Here is an 18275-nt window from a genome sequence, read left to right as displayed (position 1 = left end):
GTGTTTCAGTGCATTTCAATAGGAGGAAAGGAATTTGCAGGCCATTATCTCCTATACTGTGGTGAAACATTTAAAGACTACTCGTGGACCCTATCCAAGATTTACTATTGTGTGGGAGGATCAGAGACAAGTCTGATTTATACTTGTGTGTACGGGCTGCGCCATAGGCCTGATTTATACTTTTGCGTAGCCCTACGCCGTAGCGAGCATGCATAGTTGTGTCTGTGTCGCTCTGCAATTCACCGCCAAAACGCTAGTTGGCGGTGGGGTTGCTATGCCACTGCGTTGAGTTTCTTTGTGAGAGACATGGACGAGGAAATGCATTTCAAATATTTTCAGATGTCGGCAGGTAGATTTGATGATTTGGTTCATCGTCTCCAACCATTTATTTCGTATCAGTGTGCAGACATGGCAGAGAAAAGCAACTGGAAATGCGTAGGAGGAAATGCGATGCTACCGAGCGGAGTTGTTGCGGTCTGCGTCGCTGCGACACGTGAGTTACGTTTTTGGGGAGGTGCACGGTACCCTACGGCATAGGGTACATGGTACCAATGGCGTGCATTTGACGCACAAGTATAAATCAGCCTTCAGAGTATGTGGCAGCTCCCCACCCAACACCTGAATTCACTCTTCCTTCTCTGGTCCAGTTCAGCTCCCCCCATCCTTGCCAGAATCTGACCCCAGGTATGTGGGGTGGCTCCGAACAGAGCTTGCCAAATACTTGGAAGGCAATGTGCTAACAGCGAGTAATTGTCTCAGTCGCATTTCTTGTGATCGCAAGACCCTGTTGGACATTGTTAATGTGGATTGCTGCAAATCCGATTCACTGATTTATTGGCGGATGGCAGGGGAGATGTGTGGCCTGGGTCACCGCGAGGACTAGGCCTCAGGCCACAGCGTTGCATATTTACAGCTGCCCAGGAGAGAGTTATCGGAGTCGGTGTGCTCCACCGGAGGCCAATTGGCATGACGTCTAAGCTGGAGTCAGTGCTGCCCCCCAGTGTTCACTTGGCAAAAAGCAAACTGCATTGTGTTCGACTGCAGACTGCTGCAACATTGATGGACTCAGGGATTTGAACTATATATTTTTTGTGTGACTGTATTTTATTGATATCTTGTATGTGCTTGCTGTCCTATATATGCTGTATATGAACTGTCAGTAATGTGTTTGGCACCTTGGTCCCAGAGGAACAATGTTTCATTTGACTGTATTCATGAATATTCATGTATGGCTGAATGACAATTAAACTTGAACTTGAACGACTGTGGTAGGACAAGTCAGGTATCTCCCGGCTGATACCCTCCAGCGTATCAAAGATTAGATCACACCACAATCCTCAGTGCCATCATGAAGAATCTGGATAAGCACTTGAAATGTTGAGACTTACAGGATAAGGAACCAAGCTGAAAAATGGGATGAGGTAAAAGGCACTTGACGGGCAGGTACGGATGACAATGAGCCAAATTGCCTCTTCTGTAGCTTTAAGTTCTCCGACGACAAGCAGACGCATTCTGAGCAACTTTCATTGTGGATGAGTTAATGCATGGTTTCCTTTGATGACCAACATTGGCTGGGATGGAGTGGCAAAGGGAGCATACGTTAGGCTCAGGAGGTACCTAATAAAGGGACTCCTGACTTACATCCGTGGTCTTCTGCTGCTGTAGCCCATCCACTTCAGGGTTTGACGTGTTGTGCATTCAGAGATGCCCTTCTCCACACCACTGCTGTAACACGTGGTTATTTGAGTTACTATCAGCTTGAAGTACTCTGGCCATTCTCCTCTGACCTCTCTCATTCACAAGGCGTTTTCACCCACAAAGCTGCCGTTCACCAGATGTTTTTTTGTCTCTCGCACCATTCTCTGTGAACTCGGGAGACTGCTGTGCGTGAAAATCCCAGGAGTTTCCAAGATACTCAAAACATCCTGTCTGGCATTAACGAGCAAGTGTACAGGCGTACCTAATACAGTGGCCACTGAGCATATAATTAAATTACAAAAAAAAACTGCATTGGATCAATGTTCGTGGAAGCTGCCATTTTTCCCTGCCTTTACCGGAACAGGTTTGTTGCTATGCTGATGCATGCTATGTGGCACTAACACACCCCACTGTGCTCTAACAGCACTGGATCCTTTGGTCAGCAAGGGAGAGGGGAGTCCCTCCATTTGCTCCACATATTACCACTGGAAGAGGTTTGCTGTCCTTCGACCTTCTTGGGGAAGCAGACTTTTAGGGAGTCATGTCGAGTGAGGAGATGGTCACAGCAGTGGCGCAATCGGTACTTATATGGCAATACACCGTGGGGGAACCCTAAGGCTGTGAGTTCAAGTCACCTAGAGCCCCTGTGGTTTGGCCCCTCAGAGGTTCAAGCATTAACCACACGATCGAGAACGTCTTCCATAGGCAATACCTCAAGAACGCGGCATCCGGCAGTGATGATCACCATCCAGCACATGCTCTCTTCTTATTACTACCATCAGGGAGGGTGCACAGGAGCCTGAGGACACACACTCAACGTTTTAAGAGCCTCTCCCCCTCTGCCACCAGATTTCTGAATGGTTCATTACCCCATAAACACTACCCCACACTTTCCAATCTCCTTTTCCACTACTTAGTTATTTTTTATATTTCTTATTGTAATTTCTAATGTATCGCATTACACTGCTGCCACATAACAACACATTTAACAACGTGAGTCAGTGATCATAAACCTGATTCTGATTTTAATTTGAAACCATAAATCAGTGTTCTGTGAAGTCCCAAACATTGCATAATGGTGTACCGCTATGATAATGTAATCAGTTGAATAAAACTTTGTATATAAAAAGAAGATAGGGTAAATGAGGGAATGGGACTAAAAAGAACACCTAATGATTGGCATTGTAGAGTTTATTCTCTGCCGATGTGGTACTGGCATTTAAAGGGACAGAAGGAAATCTAGAAAGTCTCAAAATGGACTTCAAGTGTGAGGAAAATGGGGACCCACCTCCTTGAAGAGAACCCCTGACTTGGTTTGTTGTGGAGTTTGGATAACGTCCCTGAAGGAATCATTATGTGTCCTTCTAAACATCCCCACAAATGCACCGAGAGACAAAAGTGTTGCAAGTGTGAGAGGCATCTCTTTGTTCCAATATCCTTTCACTTTCTCCAGAACTCCCAGAAACCCGCACCACTAGCCTGTGCTTGCTCTCAGCTGTGTGACAGAGATCGCAAATATACTGCAGTGTTTTTCATTGATTCCATTGTATTTCTTTGTTCTAGTGTGTATACCTGCAAGACAATGAATCTCAGGGGAGTATTTGGTGATATATACGTATTTTGACAATAAGTATACATTGAACTTTAAATTTTGAACTTTAAGATGAATCTACTCAGGGAACCATTGCATGCTGATGACATTAACTGAACAATAATTCTTGAGGTCTGAACTTCTGATCCAGAATTGTGAGCACCAGAGATTATAGGTATTCTGTTAATAAAATAAATCCATCAACTTGTCAGTTCTGGATTAAACAGCTAGTTTCAGCAACAGTATCCATGGAGACACTTGACTCTCAGACAGAATGTATCCATAAGCTGCTCTAAACCTTGTCCTGACTGCTGGTTATTAAGTTTGATTCATCATGTCAGCTCCTGACTGAAATGGCTCCAGGCTGGACTTGTGAGGAGATCTGTGGAGCAGTGACTATCATTTACGACCTTACTGGGTGGGTAACCTGCAGGAATGCTCGTTGTGCTTCAGTATCATGCTGCAGTTCTACGAATGACATTTTAAAGCAGTAGATGTCTGCAGAGAGCTCCAATGAGGATGAATTATAAGGGTTCAGCACTCCACTGAATTCCCAGTTTCCATTTCAGGGGAGAAAATTCAGCTGGCATTTGTTTCCATTATGGTGGAGAATGGGACTTGTGGGACTGTTAAATCATCTGTCTACCATGATAGTCTTTTTGGCTGGCACTGCTACAGAACAGGCAGTGTAAACGTGGGTGCTAAACCTACTGAATTTCCCCCATTCTGCTAACTGCCAGTTAGCGAATGAGTGAGTTCCCTGTGTGCCCTTTAGACAAAAGACCTGGAGAAGTATAATAACCTAAGGCAACACACACACAAACTGCTGGAGGAACTCAGCAGGTCAGGCAGCATCTATGGAGATGAATAAACAGTTGATGTTCCGGGCTGAGGGACTTCTTCAGGACTGAAAAGGAAGGGGGAAGATACCAGAATTAAAAAAGTGGGGGGGGGGTGGGGGAGGAGATATCTAGAAGGTGCTAGGTAAAGCCAGGTGGGTAGGAAAAGTCAAGGACTGAAGAAGGAATCTGATAGGAGAGGAGAGTGGACCATAGGAGAAAGGGAAGGAAGAGGGGACCCAGGGGGAAGTAATAGGCAAGGGCAAAGAGGTAAAAGGTGAGAATGGAGAATAGAGGAAGAGGTGGGGGGGGGAAGGAGGGATTTTTGCTTAACGGAAGGCAAAATTGAAATTCATGCCATCAGGTTGGAAGTTACCCAGGCAGACTATGTGGTGTTGCTCCTCCACCCTGAGGGTGGCCTCATCTTGGCACATGAAGAGGCCGTAAACCAAAAGTAGAATAACCTTCCTGGCCCCACAGGGGCACAGCCTTGCTTCTGGCTGTTCAGTGTATCGCCCCTGCCTTCTATTACCGCTGACTATGAAAGTGGAGTTATCAGTCCAACTCCACAGCCCCCACTCCAGGATTTCAGATATCCCACCCTGCAAAAACTCATTTCAGGGAGGTAGCACCATCAATTTGCGGGAGACTTCCGGGAGAGGTGGGATGTCTGCAATAGAGTAGATCCTTAGCAGCTAGCCAGCTAGTTTAAATAACGTTAGCTATGCTAATGAACGAATGACACCTGTTAAACTCACCTCAACATGTCTTTTACAATCTTAACCCACCATGGGCAATAGAAAAGTCACTGTTGCAAACAGTGCAGCGAGCAACACTGTCATTATTTTTGACCCCTATTAGGCAGGGGTACACTTGAGTGTAGTCTGGGGTGACGTACGTTTTATATTTTCTTTTTTTGGAACTCTCTCGCTCTTGCTCTCGCTCTCTCCCTATCGCGCACACTCGCTCTCACTCGCGCTCGCTTTCTTGCTCTTGCGCTCACTCTCTCGCTCTTTCTCGCGCGTTCTCTCACGCTCGCTGTCAAAAAAAATCAATTTCCGGGACATTGTATATAATTTGCGGGCATCAGGAAGTCACTATTAATATGCGGGAGACTCCCAGAACTTCCGGGAGAGGTGGGATGTCTGGGATTTATAAACTGCCCTCCCCTTCTCAGAAGTCAAAGTCAGGAGCTAAAGGTTTGCAGATGAACGTATGCCCATGTCATATCACGAAATCTGAAACCAATAACTCTCACTGCCTCAGTGAAGCAGCCAATGGAATCAGAGACCCCCACCACCACCTCAGATGTTCTTTCTTCTCACTCCTTGGATCAGGCAGAAGATTCAAAAACCTGCAAGCACGTACCATGTGTAGTGGAGAGTATATTGACTGGCTACATCACAGCATGGTATGGAAACACCAATGTTCTTGAATGAAAAATCCTACCAAAAAGAGTGGATATGGCCCAGTCCATCACAGGTAAAACCCTCCCCATCTTTGAGCACATCTACATGAACCACTGTCGCAGGAAAGCAGCATCCATCATCAGGGACCCTCACCGCCAGATTATGCTCACTGCTACCATCAAGAAAGAGGTACAGGAGCTTCAGGACCCACACCAGCAGGTTCAGGAACAGTTACTACCCCTCAATCATCAGGCTCTTGAACCAAAGAGAGTAACTTCTCTCACCTCAACACCCAGTTGCTCCCACAACCTATGGACTCACTTTCAAGGACTCTCCATCTCATGTTCTTCATACTTATTGCTTGTTTATTTATTCCTGTATTTGCGTAGTTTGTTGTCTTTTGCACACTGGTTGAATGCCAATTTGGTGCAGGCTTTCAATGATTCTGTTATGGTTATTATTGCATGGATTTATTGAGTATGCCTCAAGAAAATAAATCGCAGGGTTGTATATGGTGACGTATATGTACTTTAATAATCAATTTACTTTGAATTTTGAACTCAAGTATTCAAGGACAGCTTCTATCCCACTGTTATAAGACTACTGATTTAACTAGGGGACCCTAGTACAACAAGATCATGTCTTGACCTCACAATCCACTTCATTATGACTTTGCACCTTACTATCTGCCTGCACTGCACTTTCTCTGTAATGCTTTATTCTGCACTCTGTTATTGTTTTCCCTTGTACTATTCAGTGCGCTGTCATGATGAAAAGATCTGTATGAAGGACAAAGCTTTTCACCATCTTTCAGCACATGTGACAATACTAAACCAACTTCCCAATTATAAACTAATTTTGCCCTTTTGCCACACAGAAACAGTGCCTTGGTACTGGCCACTCTGTGTATACTATCCTGCCCCCCCCCCCCGCCACCACAGGATTTATAAACTGCCCTCTCTGCTCATAAAGCAGAGTCAAAAATGATAGCTTTGTAGATGTTAAGAGCGTTTTTGGGGGGGCGGGGCTAGCACATATTGCAAATAACTTCAGCTACCTGTCTCCACATGTAAATTTGAACTGGGGATTAAATCTAAAACGTAATTCTGAACAACGGGTTCCTAAAGCCATGAGTCAAGTTAATTGGAAGACACCACAGTTAATTGGAAGACCAGACAACACTGATTTAAATTTGTTATTTGGGAGTTTGTAGCGTGGGTGCAAAGAGGGAGGTGTAGTTCAATATGGGATTGTCCTGAATTTTAATTTGATCTTTAGCATATAAAATGTCATGTAGTGATGCCTTGCTCGAAAAGGGTCTCTCTCTCTCTTCCAGATAAACTTGTGATATTTTGTTGAATAAAGAGACTGCTTCATATCTACCACTACTTCTCTCTGGTGACCTCGTTCATGTAACAATAGTAGACGTACGCCCACATCATACTACTAAATCTGAAACCAATAGCTACCATTCAAAGCCATGTTACTCACTGCAATCCTGGGTTTGTTGTGAACTGATGTAATCCAGAGCTGCTGCCTTTACAAGTTAATGAGGGCTAATTTATAAACACATGGCTCCATTTTGACTCGGCTTGTAGATGCAACATAGAAGTGGCTAGGTGCTGTTACTCCATTTACAAAACTGCAGTCAAAGTCTCCCCATTTCAAAGGCTGGGTGCAACGAGCAACCTCCAATACACTTACAACAACCAAGGAAATATTTCTACCCCAAGTATTTCTATTCTTCTACACTTGAGCCACTAAATGATGGTGAAGAACCCTTGGTGATTACCGAAAGTGGTTAAGCAGTGTGAGAACTAAAGCTGTGGATTCATGAGTTGGCCAACAGCTTACCCTGGGAGCTCATGGGCGTCAGGGATATCATGATTTAATGATCTCTGTGACTTTTGAGAAAACATTCTTTCTGAATCAGCAGTTATGTATTTTGAACCAGTCTGAACACTAACAATCCAGGAGCTATTGCAATCCGTAAGGAAACTGGGGAGCAAGCAGAATTTTTAAAAACTATTTGCTTTATTTTTAAAATGATGTGATCTGAAGTAGGTTCTTTATTTATAATTGAACAAAACTTATCTGATCACTTCTAAACTTCAGTTTGGTGTTTGTAAATGCATCACTTTCACGTTTCTTTTATTAAATGTCTGACTATTACATGATGCCCCGATGAAGGGTCTGTGCCTGAAAGCTCAGCTCTTTATTCCCCTCCATAGCTGCTGCCTCACTTGCTGAGTTCCTCCAGCATTTTGTACGTGTTACTCTGGATTTCCAGCATCTGCAGATACTCTTGTATTTATTAAATATCTTGTGTTTATATGATCTTTAATGTGTTTTTGTACCACTTCCCAGATGCTTTTTCCTCCTTTGGTCAAATTTTACTTGATTAATTGAGCAGAACAATTTAAGCCCAAATTTCCCATGATAAAATCACAGTAATAGATGAAAAAATAAAATTTTGAGAACAAAATAAGGGAGAACTTTGTGATTCACACATTGCTGTTACTGTGAAATCTATTAAGGCATATTGGACTTCTGAAATTATTAGAACTATATTTTTCACATCTTAGGAGAATCATATCAAAATGCAGTCACAGGTCTGGCAGTGACGATCTAGGTCATTTGACTAATTTTCTAAGAAAAGTAAAATAATTTCAAAGATTGAAATGTCAGCGTTTTACATGCAATAGCTTTGATGTTAAGTATCTTTCTTTTATTATGTGCAGAGGTAAATGAATGGCTTTTCAAAATAGAATGTGAAGGACACACAAATTGTGAAATCTGGTTGCTGTTTGGAAGAGGTTGTCAGGGTTTTCATAACTGTGAAAGACTAATGTCAAAATTAAAAAGAGCACATTGTGCTCCTAAGGAAAGCCCGAATACAATAACTTCTCTAGTTGTGACCTACCAACAGCCAGTTCCTTTCAAGAGGTGTGTTGGCTAGAGACAGCCCTGCTTAATTACGGTTTCCTACTGGGAGAGTGCATGAATGAACTGACCCTTGTTATCCTTTAAAGGGTGCTTACTGGCAAATAGAATCCATTCAGTCCAATGGTTTACTTGCTCAAATCAAATTATTCTCCTGTTGTAAAGCAACACGTATGCAATGCAGGAGGAACTCTGCAGGTCAGGCAGCATCTACGGAGAGGAATAAACAGTCGATGTTTTGGGCCGACACCCTTCGTCGGGACTGGGAAGGAAGGGAAGGAAGGAATGAAGAATGAGAAGGTGGGGGAGAGAGAGGGGGAGGAGTAGAAGCTGTCAGGTGAGGGGGGAAGGTGCGTGGGTGAAGTGAGAAGCTGGGAGGTGATAGGTGGAAGAGGTAAAGCGCTGAAGAAGAAGGAATCTGATTGGATAGGACAGCAGAGCAACCCCCTCACCTGGTTTGGCCCGTCACCTACCAGCATGTACTCCTTCCCTTCTCTCACCTTCTCATACTGGGTTCATTGCTGTATATGTATGTATTTATCTATCTATCTATTTTTTGATTGATTGATTGAGATACAGTGCGGAGTAGTCCCTTCTGGCCCTTCGAGCCATGCCACCAGTCAGTCCCCCGATTTAACCCTATCCTAATCACGGGGCAATTTACAAAGACCAATTAACCTACCAACCGGTACATCTTTGGACTGTGGGAGGAAACCCACGTGGTCATGGGGAGAATGTACAAACTCCTGTACAGAGATAAGACTTCTGCTTCTCTTTCAGAACATCCCAAATCATGTTAGCGCCAATGTAACACTTAAGAAGGGTACAAAAATTGAAATGAAGTAATCAATTTATGCACAGCGAGCTTCCCAGAAACAGCAAATGTCACAGGCCCATTTAATAATGCAGATTGTACAAGAAGTTGTGGATACCAGGAAAAAACCTTCCCTTCTATAGAATGGTGCTATCTTTTAATTCCGTCCATGGGCACATCTTGACTTCTCAGCAGCTCTAACAGAACAGCATTTGCTCAGTTCTACCTCTGGGTTTCTCACCAGGATAATGTGTTCCAGTCTCTGGAGCTGGATTATGAACAGTCACCCTCCTTAATCAGAGCTGACAGTGCCTCCTACTGAGAACTACAGGAGCGAATGCAATGGAATTGCATTAATCCACAGGACTTTGATAATGCTGGGCGGCTTACCAGATGCCAGTAAACCCCAATACACTTCGAGTTCACTTTTATCTTAGAACTTACATCGTGGGGCATCCATTTTACAGTGAACCTGGTAACTTTAAAGGGAATATTCTAACTGAACCTGTGAGTTTAAAGGGAGTGAGAATTGAGGTGCTGGTATGTTCAGAATCAGAAATATTATCATTGACATGGAATTCATTATTTTGCAGCAGTCGTACAATGCAACGACATAAAATAAAGATAAAAATTACTGGAAGGAGAAAATGAAGTTTATGCCAACAGGTTGTTGGTGGCTACCCAGAGAGAGTAGGAGGTGTTGCTCCTCCCCCCGCCTTTTTATTCTGGCATCCTCCTTCTTTCTTTCCAGTCCTGATGAAGGGTCGCAGCCCGAAATATCGACTGTTTATTCATTTCCATAGATGCTGCCTGACTTGCTGAGCTCCTCCCAGCATTTTGAGTGTGTTGCTCTGGATTTCCACACCTACAGAATCGCTTGTGTTTACAACTTTTCCTGAAGCTGGTGGTGCGGTACCTAAGGCTCCTGTACCTCCTTCCTGAAGGCAACAGCGAAAAGAGAGCATGGCGTGGATGGTGGGGGTCCTTGATAATGAGTGCTGCTTTCATGTGCCAGCGCTCCTCGTAGATGTGTCTAATGGTGGGGAGGTAATTTCCTGTGATAGATTGAGCTGTATCCACTATCTTTGTTGTCTTCTATGTTCTTGGGCATTGGTGTTTCCATGGACGTCTTACCTGTGCATTCACACCAACAAGCACGCTCTCTTTTACACATTTGTACTGACCGCCCGGACCACTTTCCCATCAGTACACCACACTGGTCCATATCATATATGTGCCTGGAGTCACATATAGGCTTGGATAGGTAAACACAACTGATTTCCTTCCCTTAAGGATGTTAGTGAACTAGAAAATCCGAGCCCTTTTCACCAGTTTTGGCAATATTACTATGTCCTGCCTATGTCCTTGAGGATCAATTTTAAAATACACTTAATTGTATGCAAGGCTTTGAAGCTCCTCCATATATTTTAGAGGGTTTATCCCCTTACATCCCTAATTGTAAGCTTAGATCTATAAATACTGGCTTGCTTAGTGTTCCTAAAGCCAAGCATATAAGAACTGATGATACGGCTTACACACCAAAAATCTAGAATACTCTGCTGACTGAGATACACCAGGCTAGTACCGTGGAATGTTTCAAAACACTTCTAAAAACTTACTTTTTAAATTTGGCTTACTTGTAGGATTACTTAATGCCTATTGATGTTGATTACTTTTATATAATTTGATATATTCAATTACATTTTATTCTATATAATGCTTGTCTTTATTTATGGGTTTTAAATTTGTCTCATATTTTTATGACTATATCAATTTATCTTTACAATCTACGTAAAGCACTTCCTGTGTCTTAATGCACAAAAGATGCTCTATAATTAAAGCTATTATTATTGTTATAATGGTTTTGTAGTTTCATCATCACTACTAGTAAAGATAGACTTATTTATTTAGTTTAATTATAATCCCTTAGCTGCCTTGAGAGCTCAATCAGAATAGGGCATATCAAAATAGAGCAGTTTCAAGTTCCTGGGTGTGAAGATCTCTGAGGACCTAACCTGGTCCCAATATATCGATGCAGTTATAAAGAAGGCAAGGCAGTGACTATACTTCATTAGGACAGGCAGCATCTCTAGGAAGAGGTACAGTCAACGTTTCGGGCCAAGTCGTCGACTGTACCTCTTCCTAGAGATGCTGCCTGGCCTGCTGCGTTCACCAGCAATTTTGATGTGTGTTGCTTGAATTTCCAGCATCTGCAGAATTCCTCGTGTTTGCGATACTTCATTAGGAGTTTGAAGAGATTTGATATGTCAACAAATACACTCAAAAGTTTCTATAGGTGTACCGTGGAGAGCATTCTGACAGGCTGCATCACTGTCTGGTATGGCGGGGGGCTACTGCACAGGACTGAAAGAAGGTGCAGAAGGTTGTAAATCTAGTCAGCTCCATCTTGGGTTCTAGCCTACAGGACATTTTGAAGGAGCAGGTGTCTCAGAAAGGCAGCGTCCATTATTAAGGACCTCCAGCACCCAGGGCATGCCCTTTTCTCACTGTTACCATCAGGTAGGAGGTACAGAAGCCTGAAGGCACACACTCAGTGATTCAGGAACAGCTTATTCCCCTCTGCCATCCAATTCCTAAATGGACATTGAACCCTTGAACACTACCTCACTTTTCTGTTTTTTGACGATTTTCAACCTATTCAATATACGTATACTGTAATTGATTATTTATTTATTTATTACTATTATTATTATTATTATTTTATTTTTCCTTCTTCTATAGTATGTATTGAATTGAACTGCTGCAGCTAAGTTAACAAATTTCATGATACAGGCCAGTCATAATAAACCTGATTCTGATTCTGATATCGCACCTTTGTCTGACAGCATAGAATCTGTAATAAAGGCTCAATTGGCCATTTTACAACACAGGGGGATTGAGCTTTACTGAATTCAGTGCAAATAAAATATGAGAGAGATAGGTAAAGGGCCTCACAATTACTGTCCAATAAACATGTTCAGGCATCAGTATCAGAGTGTTCTTGTTGGAATTCACTGGAAAGTGGACACTTTAAACGCTTCTCATCAATAACATAAAAGCTTTTAATGTGTCTGGCAAGGAAACCATATGTTCATTCTTTCCTTTTCCCATAGGTAGTATAAGATGAGGGCATTCTGGTTAAGAGGAGACATAGATCACATCTTACTGCTTCATCTGCAAAAGCGGTTTAATGTAACTCACCACACCACTCGTCCACCCAGGCAAATGCTTGTCGATGCCCTATTAATAGAATGTCCCTGATGACCTGCAAAGGAAGAACAGAAATGATTGAAAAAAATCACTTTAGCATTTAGCACTTCTTTGCTTGAACTTTGAAACCTGTCACCAACGATATTGAGCATCTGTGAGCGGAGACTTTATTCAGTCTATAAATTCTCTTTGCAGCTTTCGACAAGAAGCCCAGTGAAGGTGAATCTACAGAATTGTAGCTTTTGGATGAAAATAATCATATAAAAAAATTGCAGATAGTGAAAATCTGAAATAAAAAAACAAAAATGTTCATACACTCAACAGGTTCGATAGCATATCCAGTGAAAGAGCCTTCAGAGGAACTGGAATTGTAAGAAAACATGCCAGATTTAACCAGTTACACAACGTCCTTGTGAAAAAAAGGGTCTATTTCCAGACAATGATCCAAAACAACAAAGGGAGAGGAAATATTGCAGGCACATTAGTTTATAATTCTACACAGTGCAAGCTAGGCACGTGTTCTGCTGCTTCTCATGAATAAGAGCACCATTATCTGTGGGAGGAATATAATTTGTATCTGTCAAGAGAGCTTCCACAAAATTCTGACTTCATGCTCTGTTGCTCCCAGCTTTCTCAGAACTTTAGAGTTTATCAAATACACAACTAGGATTTAGTGAATTACACTTGATTCATTATTATCCAACAAGTATTTCACATAATTAGAGCCTAATGCACTGAGATCCTGACAGATAAATCCCAGATGACAGCTGAAAATCTGAGTCTGTTCCACTCACCTATGCTTCCAATGAAACGGATTGAAATTTAAACCGAAAATAAACACGTCTACCTAATTAAAAAGGTTCAAAGTTCAATATAAATTTATTACCAAAGTACATATATGTCAACATATACTCCCCTGAGTTTCAATTTCTTGCAGGCATTCATAGTCAAATGAAGAAATGCAAGAGTCAATGTCAAACCGCACACAAAGACTGACCAACAATCAAAATGCAAAAGAAGGCAAACTGTGCAATGCAAAAAGTAACAATAAATTACAACACTGAGAATATGGAAGTTAGTAAGGTAAATATACATTGAGTAAAGAGAGTTTTAAACAGTGGCGATGCACAAAATAAAAATGCAAACCAGAGTTGCCTTCAACTGTGATGCAGGGAGTTATGACTAGATACACATGTAAGTATGGTGTGCTGCAAATATTAACCCTCTTGCTTGCATGAACATCATATGACCTGTATTTACTTCAGGTTCACAGCATCTAGGACCCTTTTTTTGATTTGGGCTACAGTGATCCTTTCAGACTTGTTGTTTTGCTTTGAGAGGGACTCATATGACTGAAATAAACGTTAAAAATTAATCTCTCTTATATGAGGTGATTCTTTTTCCATATCTTTTCTGTGTCCAAGCACACATCCCACTGCTCTAGGACTAACTAAAGAACATGAGGGGAAAATTCTTGTTCTTATGACGAAACTAGAAACTGGCTGAAACTGCAGCAACTTCTCCCAGTAATGGCAGGATAATTTCTCCAGAAAGGTGCACCGAGCAGAGTAGAGTTACACTAATTTTATCTGCAATAAAAGCGATGACTTCCAGCATCTGATTATTGGGCTTGATTTAGAGCAGAGATTCCCATCCTGGGGTCCACGGACCCTTTGGTTAATGGCAGGGGTCCATGGCATAAAAAAAGGTTGAGAACCCCTGATTTAGAGGGATGTTGGCTCAGAATTAGATTAGGTTAGATTCAACTTCATTGTCATTGTGCCAAGTACAGATACAAGGCCAATGAAATGCAGTTAGCATCTAACCAGAAATGCAAAGAATAATGTTATTTACAAAATAACTGCTAATAAGTAAGTGCTACAGCACACAAATATAGAAGTACTGAGACGGTACAAGATGGGTGCAATACTGCTTAGCGCTGTGATGAGAGGTTCAGCAGGGTCACAGCCTCAGGGAAGAAGCTCTTCCTGTGCACACTGGTGGGGAAGCGGAGGCTCCTGTAGCGCCTACCGGATAGGAGGAAAGTAAAAACTCCATGGTTAGGATGAGATGCATCATTGATAACGCTTTTCACCCTGCCCAGGCAGCGTTATAAATGTCCTCAATAGTGGGCAAATGGGTGCCAATAATCCGCTGGGCAGTTTTCACCACCCACTGCAGTGCTTTGCGGTCCGATACGGGACAATTGCCATACCACACTGAGATGCAGTTGGTGAGTATGGTCTCAATGGTACAGCGGTAAAAGTCTGTCAGTATCCTGGGACAGAGGTGAGCTTTCTTGATGCTCGGCAGGAAATAAAGGTGCTGTTGCACCTTTTTGATCAGGATGGAGGAGTTCAGGGACCAGGTGAGATCCTCGGAAATGTGGACACCAAGGAATTTGAAGCTTGATACACGCTCCACTACAGCTCTGTTGAAGTCGGTGGGGATGTGAGTGTGGCTCCTAGCATGCCTGAAGTCCACAATGATCTCCTTGGTCTTCTGGGTGTTAACAGCCAGGTTGGTGTCAGCACACCACGCAGCCAGGTGCTGGACCTCGTCCCTGTAGGCCGTCTCGTCAGTCCCTCTGATCAGGCCAACCACCGTGGTGTCGTCTGCGAACTTGATTATGGAGTTAGAACCATGTACAGGAACACAGTCATAGGTGAAAAGGGAGTACAGAAGAGGGTCAGCACACAGCCTTGAGGCACGCCGGTGTTCAGGGTGAAAGTGGAGGAGGAGAGGTTGTCTAATTTAACTGATTGGAATCTGTTAGTCAGAAAGTCCAAGAGGGATGAGCTGATACCAAGCTGACGAAGTTTGGTGATCAGCTTGGAGGGGATCACAGTATTGAATGCTGAACTAAAGTCAATGAACAACATTCTGACGTAAGGGTTGGGGCTGTCCAGGTGGGTCAGGACAGAGTGAAGTGCCGTGGAGATGGCGTCCTCTGTTGACCTATTGGTGCGATAGGCAAATTGATGGGGGTCCAGGCTAGTGGGCAGACAGGATTTCAGATGTGATAGAACCAGTCTTTCAAAGCACTTTGCCATGATGGGGGTGAGTGCAACTGGGCAGAAGTGATTCAGGCCTGTGGCAGTGGAATGCTTCAGCACTGGCACAATGGTGGTGATCTTGAAGCTTGTGGGGACAAATGCCTGGGCCAGGGACAGATTAAAAATGTCCGTGAGGACCCCGGCCAACTGCCCTGCCCAGACTCTGAGCACACGGCCAGGTATTCCATCCGGACCAGCTGCCTTCCGTACATTCACCCTGCTCAGGGTGGCGCAAACGTCGGAGGTGGAAACTGAGAGAGGCAGTTCACCAGGTGGGAGATCCGCCTTGAGGGTGACCTCCTTGTTCTCTCGGTCAAAGCGAGCGTAGAAGTAATTGAGCTCATCAGGGAGGGAGGCAGAGCTGGAAGGGGGCACAGCACTAGGTGGTTTGAAGTCTGTAATGACCTGTGTCCCATGCCACATGCACCGGGGGTCCGAGGAGTTGAAAAGCTCCTCGATTCTCTGTTTGTGTATTTGTTTAGTCTGAGAGATTCCCCTCCTCAGGTTGGCCCTGGCTGAGCTGTAAGCCTCCCGGTCTCCAGACCTGAAGGCTGAATCTCTGGCTTTGAGCAGGAGGCAAACTTCTCTGTTCATCCATGGTTTCTGATTGGGGAAAAATAGCACTGCCACCACTCGTAGCCTTTTTATGTTTGGAGACGACAGAAAGAAGTGATGACAAGAGTTGCACAGGAAACGTCTAGTCATAACGCTCCTGGTATCAGAGTGTGGGCAGGCTTGATGGATGGGATGACTTCCTCTTGCCTGGTATTTTAGATCTTCATTTCTGTGGTTATTTGTCAACAGGCAACATATGGCCCAACCAAACCCCTGCTACAGATACAAAATCTATTTTAGATGGATACACAGGAAGCAGGTCATGTGAGTGCAACCTTGCAATGTGTTGTGAGTTGCAGGTCTAATAAGATGCAAAAACAGGCAAAAAAGGAGTGGCCTTAGTCAGCATGGACTAGATGGGGTGAAGGTCCTTTTTCTGTGCTGCGTGAGTCTATGACTTTATGCAGTGCTACAACCTCAGAATAGAGGGACGTCCTTTTAGAACGGAGATGAGGAGGAGTTTCTTTCGACAGAGAGTGGTGAATCTTGTAATTTGTTGCCACAGGCGGATGTGGAGGCCAAGTCACTGGGTATATTTAAGGCACAGGTTGATAGATTATTGATTAGTCTGGGCATGAAGAGGTATGTGGAGAAGGCAGGAGATTGGGGCTGAGAGGGAAAATGAATCAGCCGTGATGAAGTGGCGGAGCTGACTTGATGGGCCAAATGGCCGAATTCGAGTCCTATAAATATGCTGTGCAGAAGAAAGAATTTTGCCTTCCCTTGTGTCATGCTGTGAGCTCCATGACAGTGACTAACTTGAGAGCCACTAGCTCAACTTAAGCAGGGCCAATCATGACAAAATGTGTGTCAGAAACAGGGTACGTCAATTACATCAATTAGGAGCAAGCTCACTGCTGTTTTACTGCATTATGAAGTTATTTTTAGCTCGTGACAAAAGACTATAACTTAAACTGTGAGTTGTTTTTAAAATAGAACCATTGTAAGGTGAGTTTAACTAATGACATATCTTGCTGTTAAAGTAATTAATCTCTCAAAGAGGAGACAAACTCTAAGCTGAAGGCAAAAATGATTTTCATTTCCTGGCTTCAAGAATAAAGAAGCCCTAATTCAATTACAAGGTTCAGTTACTGGAAAGAATGGCTGCCCATTCAGCACCAGAGTGTTTCTGTGAGGCTGGTACACACGGATTGACAGTACAGTAATGGTGAGCAGTTAATTCCAGCTGTATAACCAAGTGACCTTCAATGGTTCAACAAAAAGCCTCCATTGCAGGCTCTCATTCTGAATCTGGAAAAAGTCAATTCTCATGACTTTTCAAAACTCATTTCTTACTACTGGGGGGTAAAGTGATTCCAGTAGTGGCATTTTATTCCCAAACCATGTCATGTATTAGACCAGCCAGCAGGAGGTGCATTGTGTATTTAATGTCTCCACAAAGATCCCCTGTCCAAACAAAGCACCCTCCATCAGATTGAGATCAAAGTAAAAAGATCAAAAGTCAAAGTAAAATTTATTACTAATGTAAATTTTACCATATAAGAACAAAAGGATTGCAAGGGACAAAATTGGTCCTCTGGAAGATCAGGATGGTAATCCATGTGAGGAGCCAAAACAGTTGAGGGAGATGTTAAGTATATCTGTATTTCCTCAGGAGACAGAGTCTATGGAAGTGAGAAAAAGTGGCATCCACTTCATGGACACTACACAGATTACAGAGGAGGAGGTGTCTGCTATCCTGAAGCAAATCAGGGTGGATAAATCCCCAGGGCCTGACAAGGTGTTCCCTCGGACCTTACAGGAGGCAAGGGCAGAAACTGCTGGGCCCTTACAGAGATATTTAAATCATGCTTAGGGACAGGAGAAGTACCAGAGGATTGGAGGAGAGCTAGTGTTGTTCCACTGTTTAAAAAAAGGCTCTAAGCATAAACCAGGCTGGTGAGTCTGACATCAGATGTGGGAAAGTTATCGGAAGATTTTCTAAGGGACCAGATATACAAGTATTTGGATAGACATGGATTGATTAAGGGTAGTTAGCATGGTTTCATGCATGGTAGGTCATGTCTAACCAATCTTATTGAGTTTTTCAAGAAAGTTACCAGGAAAGTGGATGAAGGCAAGGCAGTGGATGTTGTCTAC

The 18275-nt window shown here is 43.2% G+C and overlaps 1 protein-coding gene across 1 annotated transcript in view; it reads right to left on the bottom strand.

Moving 5' to 3' along the window:
• The window catches only part of LOC134352092 (septin-9-like), a 585694-nt gene that overhangs the window by 561383 nt on the left and 6036 nt on the right, over positions 1 to 18275 (bottom strand). Inside the window, exon 4 of the mRNA XM_063059263.1 lies at positions 12496 to 12559. Within this exon, the coding sequence (XP_062915333.1) occupies positions 12496 to 12559 (64 nt within the window). The remainder of the gene's footprint in view (positions 1 to 12495; positions 12560 to 18275) is intronic.

Source organism: Mobula hypostoma, chromosome 9, assembly GCF_963921235.1.
Source record: "Mobula hypostoma chromosome 9, sMobHyp1.1, whole genome shotgun sequence".
Lineage (NCBI taxonomy): Eukaryota > Metazoa > Chordata > Chondrichthyes > Myliobatiformes > Myliobatidae > Mobula > Mobula hypostoma.
This window is presented reverse-complemented; position numbering and strand designations above follow the sequence as displayed.